This window comes from Charadrius vociferus, unplaced genomic scaffold (genome assembly GCF_000708025.1).
Source record: "Charadrius vociferus isolate BGI_N301 unplaced genomic scaffold, ASM70802v2 scaffold461, whole genome shotgun sequence".
Taxonomy (NCBI): domain Eukaryota; kingdom Metazoa; phylum Chordata; class Aves; order Charadriiformes; family Charadriidae; genus Charadrius; species Charadrius vociferus.
This window is the reverse complement of record NW_009647020.1, coordinates 318,820-325,109: the sequence shown is the minus strand read 5'-3', so window position 1 is coordinate 325,109 and position 6,290 is coordinate 318,820. Positions and strand designations below refer to the sequence as shown.

General features: G+C 61.1%; 1 protein-coding gene across 1 annotated transcript in view; it reads left to right on the top strand.

Moving 5' to 3' along the window:
- Positions 1-503: 503 nt before the first annotated feature.
- Positions 504-6,290, top strand: part of NRBP2 (nuclear receptor binding protein 2) — a 15,946-nt gene continuing 10,159 nt past the window's right edge. Inside the window, exons 1-10 of the mRNA XM_009895486.1 lie at positions 504-605; positions 957-1,079; positions 1,392-1,493; positions 1,725-1,814; positions 3,159-3,199; positions 3,292-3,386; positions 3,642-3,665; positions 4,307-4,390; positions 5,043-5,098; positions 5,796-5,891. Coding sequence (XP_009893788.1) covers positions 504-605; positions 957-1,079; positions 1,392-1,493; positions 1,725-1,814; positions 3,159-3,199; positions 3,292-3,386; positions 3,642-3,665; positions 4,307-4,390; positions 5,043-5,098; positions 5,796-5,891 — 813 coding nt within the window. The remainder of the gene's footprint in view (positions 606-956; positions 1,080-1,391; positions 1,494-1,724; positions 1,815-3,158; positions 3,200-3,291; positions 3,387-3,641; positions 3,666-4,306; positions 4,391-5,042; positions 5,099-5,795; positions 5,892-6,290) is intronic.

The following is a 6,290-nucleotide window of genomic DNA, read 5'->3' as shown; positions in this document are numbered from 1 at the left end:
CCTGCTAATGAGCTGGGGGTGCCGCGCGCCTGCGCCCACAGCTGCCCCGCGCCACGGCCGGCCAAGCCCCGGCGGTGGGACGCCGCGTACCGGCCCCTGGGAGCAGAACAATCCTCCTTTTCATCTGGCTGCCCGAGCTGCCGCATGGTAGACGGGAGCGGGCAGTGCTGCCCCTGCCTGGGGTGTGGGGGGCACGGGCATGTCCTCAGCCCCAGTCCCGAGTGGCCCCGACCGCTGGAGGAGGGCTGACGCCTTCGCAAGGGCAGCGCAGAGCCCGGTGAAGACATGGGGCCGTCACGGCTGCGTCCGTGCGGGACGTGGCCAGCCGAGGTGGTGTCTGCGGAGCTGCTCTCCACGGGACGCAGCTCCGTCACTTCTGGGGACGGGAACTCATCAGACAGACCGTGGGGCATGGGGGGGTTGACCCCAGTCTCTGGGGGATGTTAAAAGAGGTGATGTTATGGCTTTGCTTTGTCTGGACCTCCGAATTTGCCCTGTCCAACATGAGTGTGACCATCGGCTGTGGGTGTGGGCTGCTGGGAAGTGGGCTTCACGTGGGGGTCCACGTGGGGGTTCCCATCCCTCTGCAGGAGTGGGGCCGGGAGGTAAGTGTCACCACCAGCTTCTCGCTGGGCTGGAAGAGTGGAGAGGGGCTGGCACGGGAACCGCTCCGAATCGCTGGCTCTCCCTTGTGCCCTCACGTCCTGGAGAAACGGTGCCGGTGGCTGCGATGCCCGAGATCCCAAGCAGGCAGGTCCCGAGGGCAGGGCAGGGCAGGCAGCGGTCCGGAGGTTTGCCGTGTCTTGGCCAGAGCCTCCTGTGGGCTGGAGTCCTCCGCGGGAGTGGTAGCAGAGACCGTCCACGCAGCACGTTTGTCCGCGCGGGGCTGACGGTGGGGCTGGGAGCCGTGGGCAGGGCTGCAGCCGGGCTGTCTCACGCCTCGCCGTGCCTCGCAGGTGAATCAGGGGAACATGCCGGGCATCCAGAGCACCTTCCTTGCCATGGACACGGAGGAAGGCGTGGAGGTGGTGTGGAACGAGCTGCTGTTCACCGACAAGAAGGCCTTTAAAGCGCACGAGGTGAGCCGTCCCTCCCCGGTGGGACCGTGCCCACCTCCCCTCAGACCACCCACTGCACTTTCGTGGGCGGCAGCGCCGGTCCCTGCTGTTCGTGGGCACACCTCGGTCAGCACTGTGCTCCTCTCTGTGTGGCACTGTGCTTTCCCTTGGCTTCTCTCCCAAAGACAGCTCCGTGTGTCCTCTGTACCCCAAAAAAAGCTTTCCCTGTGATGGGGGCACAGCCTGCTCCCCGGCCCCAGGTTCCCTTGCTCTCGGAGGTGTCCTGCCATGTCCTAGGACCTGCCACCTCACCCATCCTCTCTCTGCCTGCAGGAGAAGATCAAGACCATGTTTGAGCAGCTGGTGCTTGTGGATCACCCCAACATCGTGAAGCTTCACAAATACTGGCTGGACGTCAAAGACTCAAAGGCGCGGGTAGGGAGGACTCGGGGAGACAAAGTGTCTGGGGGATCCCCAGGCCGGGGGGGGGGATGGCAGTGGGAACCACCTCTGCTCCTCACACCGCTCCCCGGGACTCCTCTCCCTTCCCCGGGACACTGCGGCCAGCAGCGCTCTCAGCCGCGTGTGATGCCGGTGCTGGCGTCATGCTGCTGCCCGGTGCAGCCGCGGGCAGGTTGGGGAGCTGACGCCTCTCTTCCCTCCCAGGTCATCTTCATCACAGAGTACGTGTCCTCAGGGAGCCTGAAACAGTTCCTGAAGAAAACCAAGAAAAACCACAAGGCCATGAATGCCAGGGTAGGTGCCCCGGGAGCAGTACCCGGTGTCCCAGGTGAAGTGGGCAGCTCCGTGCCCGCTGGCACAGGGCAGGTCTGTGCTCTCCTGTAAAGCACAGCAAGTATGGATGGCTGCCCCCTGAGTTACCCAGGGGCACTCCGCTGTAGGGAGGTGGCATCTTGGTGAGGAGCAGAACTTCCCCAGGACATCCCAGAAACGGATCCTGCTGTCAGGATCTGGCCCCGAGGGTGGGGAACCCACAGGATGCTGCCACAGCGAGGTTCAGCTGCGCAATGCCGACTGCTCCTGGGGCTGCATTGTGCCTCGAGATGCCCGCGTCTCCACCACCCTCAACCAGGGATGGTGGCCTTGTGACTAGGTCACTACTTAGAATCATAGAATCATAGAATGGTTTAGGTTGGAAAGGACCTTGAAGATCATCGAGTTCCAACCCCCCTGCCATGGGCAGGGACACCTCCCACCAGCCCAGGTTGCCCAAGGCCACCTCCAGCCTGGCCTTGAACACCTCCAGGGATGGGGCCTCAACAACCTCTCTGGACAACCTCTTCCAGTGCCGCACCACCCTCACAGTGAAAAACTTCTTCCTAATGTTTAATCTAAACCTGCCCTCTTCCAGTTTATAGCCATTCCCCCTCGTCCTGTCAATCCATGCCCCAGTAAAAAGTCCCTCCCCAGCTCTCCTGGAGCCCCTTTAGGGACTGGAAGGCGGCAATAAGGTCTCCCTGGAGCCTTCTCTTCTCCAGGCTGAACAGCCCCAACTCTCTCCGCCTCTCCTCATAGGAGAGGTGCTCCAGCCCTCGGGTTGAAGGGACCAGTTTCACCCGCAAACCCGCTCAGTATGGGTCTGGCTAATGGCTTTGCAGGCAGGTCTCAGCTGGCTGTGGCTGAGGAGCTGGGTGACCGTTCCGGGGGCCCTCTGCTCGCCTGTGCGAGCCCTCCCATGAATTTTGAGCTCAGTATGACACCAGCGCAGTTAGGCGCTCCTGGAATTGAGACTCACTGTTGGTGTGTACAGAGAAAGCCGCGTGCATGGACCCCACAGCCATAGCAAGCCTTGCCTCCTCTGAGATGTGCCTGTGTGTGCTCCCACCGGGGTTTTGGGGCTCAGGAGAGCTCCGTCTGCCAGTAAGGATGAGTTCTCACCATCAGCTTCGATGATTTTCTTTGAAGAGGGGTTGGAAAGGAGACTGTTGTGGCTGGGACAGCGCGTGGCTCCTCTTTGAGTAACAGGTCAAGGGACAGCGGAGGGCTGATTTCCCCCAGTCGCGGGGTGGGAGGTGGGAATGACCTGACCCGGCTCTGATGGGCAACTCGTCTGACGGAGAGCTCTGGTCTCTGCTCTAGGCCTGGAAGCGCTGGTGCACTCAGATCCTGTCTGCTCTCAGGTAAGCTTGCCGTCGCTCGCGCTGTCGGCCGTCCTGCTCCTCACGGGGCCAGGCGCGGGTGATGTGCTCAGGGCAGCTGTGTGCTCCCCCAGCTTCCTGCACTCCTGTGAGCCCCCCATCATCCACGGCAACCTCACCAGCGACACCATCTTCATCCAGCACAACGGGCTCATAAAGATTGGCTCAGGTAGGAAGCTGCCGTCCTCGCAGGCCCGCGGCTCCACGTGCTGGTGAGGAGCATCAGCAGGAGGAAGCTGCCAGCCGAGGGATGTGGGAGGGTCAAGCAGGGTGGTGGGCTGAGGGGGTTCCAGCTGGGCAGAAGAGGCTGTAAGGTCCCTCAGGGGATCACCCATGCAAGACTTGGAGTTACCTTCTCTTCTCTTTGTGTCCTTTGCTCCATGCCTTCTTGCTCGTCTGCTTCCGCATCGGCGCCGACCGGCAGTCTGGCACAGGGTGTTTGCAAATGGTGAGTGTCCCTCTGCCACCTTTCCGGCACACCGGTCCCGTCCCTGGGCCGCCCTTCCTCCCCTGCGGGCCATGGGCACCTCTCGCCACTGAGGCACCGAATCACAGATCGGTCAGGGTTGGAAGGGACCTCTGGAGATCATCCAGTCCAACCCCTCCACCAGAGCAGGGTCACCTACAACAGGTTGCACAGGACAGCGTCCAGGCGGGTTTGGAATGTCTCCAGAGTGGGAGACCCCCCCACCTCTCTGGGCAGCCTGTGCCACTGCTCTGCCATCCTCAAAGGAGAGAAGTTCCTCCTCATGTTTAGCTGGAGCTTCCTATGCTCAAGTTTGTGCCCGTTCCCTCTTGTCCTGTCACTGGGCACCACTGAAAAAAGACTGCTCCCATACCACAGCGCAGAGGACCAGTCCTGGGCTCTGCAGGCAGCGGGGACCTCAGTCCCTCGGGGAATTGCTGCAATTCCCCAAACGGTGGGAGCAGAGGGGTCTCCTGGGGGAGCGAGGGCCCCACGGGTGGTCTGTGCGGGCAGGAGCACGTGCAGAAATCCCGGCTGCCTCGGAGCACCCGTCTGTGCTCGCAGCACTGGGGGAACAGCCCAGAGGAGCTGTGATGCAGAACATTTCTCGTTCCCCGACACAGCCCTCCCGGACGACCTGCGAAGCCCCATCAGGATCGAGAGGGAAGAGCTACGCAATCTGCATTTCTTTCCCCCGGAGTACGGCCGTGAGTGCGGGGTCTGTCTGCCGGGGGCGCGGGCAGCGCCGGTCGGTGCCCGGGGAGACCTGGAGGGGGGTCCCGTGCGCGGCGTGGGCGCAGCGTGTTTGCGGCAATACAAAATTACTCAGTGCATTCATAACTAAAGCTGTTGGCCATGAGTCACAGAAGATCTTGTGATAATGAATGGCTGTGTGATAACATTGTAGGTAAAATTTAGTGTTGATTAGTGCAGAGCTATGCACGTGGGAAAAACAGCTGTGCCTACACGGGAATGGACTGTGCGTTAGCAACAAGATCTCAGCATGACCAGGGATAGCTCTGAAAAGGTCAGCTTATGGCTCAGGAACACTCAAAAGCATGTAAAATGTTACAACGGTTAGGGAAAAAGGAGTAAAGAATCTTTGTGCCACATGAAAGCTCATGATGTGATCCCCATCTTGAATATTTCGGTGCAAATTTGAGGGGAATAAATGGGAATGGTTTGTGCAGGGAACTGTGAGAAGATGTGTTCCGCGGTGGGGGAAGCAGGCGTGGGCAGAGGGGGGTCAGGCGTGGGCAGAGGTGTGCGGGCAGCAGTGTCGGCAGGGGGCCGCTCCCCGGGTGAGCGGGTGGTGGGTCCGTACCTCTGGCCTGATGTGGTTCTGGTTTGCTTTTGCAGAAAAAGCTGACGGGACTGCTGTGGACATCTTCTCCTTCGGGATGTGTGCACTGGAGGTACGGAGCAGGACGGCTGCAGATCCCGGGAACCCACAGTGACCCCTGGCTATGGGGCAGGATTGTTCTTGCTGGGCCTGCCGGGGATCGCGCTGATCTCTGGGCGTCTCAGGAGCTTCCCGAGGAGTGTCCCTGCCCTTTGCCAAACCTTGCTGTGAGCCGGGCATCCCTTGCAGCGATGGAGACATCACTGCTGGGTTCAGCAAAACATCTGCTGCTGCCATGGCCCACCCTGCCCTGGGTGCAGCGACAGGCTCAGCTCACCTCTTCTGTGCTCAGCTGGTGCTTCCTCTTCCTCCTCGGGCTGTGACAGTGCTGGGAGGGGAGGGCACAGAGGACAGGGACAGACCACGCTGCTCCAAGCACGACTTGCCCGGGCAGACTGGAGGGCTATCGGTGCGGTTTGCATTGTCCCCGGTCTGCGTGGTGCCCCCAGAGCAGCTCCCGTCCCTGCACTGCCGGGAACCTGTGAGCAGCCTGGAGCGCTGCGGCAGGCAAGAAACGGGCTCCAAGGGCAGAGATGCAGCGGCCAGGGAGCACTGGAGAGCCCAGGAGACCCAGAGCTTGGCCAGGCTGCGTGTCCTGGTGAAGAGCTCCACAGCAGCCACCCTGCCAGGGGATGTGCTTTCAGGAAGCCCTCGAGAACTGACCCAGGGCTTGGCCGCATGCAGACATGGCTGCGCTCCTTCTTCCCCAGATGGCAGTGCTGGAGATCCAGACTAACGGGGACACGCGGGTCTCGGAGGAGGCGATCATGCGGGCACGACATTCTCTGGACGATCCCAACATGCGGGTGAGTGCAGCTGGCCGAGCCTTGGGGACCTACCGGCATCCCTCAGGTTGGGCATCCCTCCCTGGCGTATGAACCCGCCCATGAGCGTCCTTCCCTGGTGCTTATGCCAAGCACCAGTATAGGTTAGGGATGGACCTGCTGGGAAGCAGTTCTGAGGAGAAGGATCTGGGGGTCCTGGTAGACAGCAAATTGTCCATGAACCAGCAATGTGCCCTTGTTGCCAAAAAGGCCAATGGAATCCTGGGCTGCATAGGGAAGAGTGTGTCCAGTAGGTGGAGGGAGGTCATTCTCCCCCTCTACTCGGCACTGGTGAAGCCACAACTGGAATACTGTGTCAAGTTTTGGGCTACCCAGTTCAAGAGGGACAGGGAACTGCTGGAAAGAGTCCAGAGACAGCCA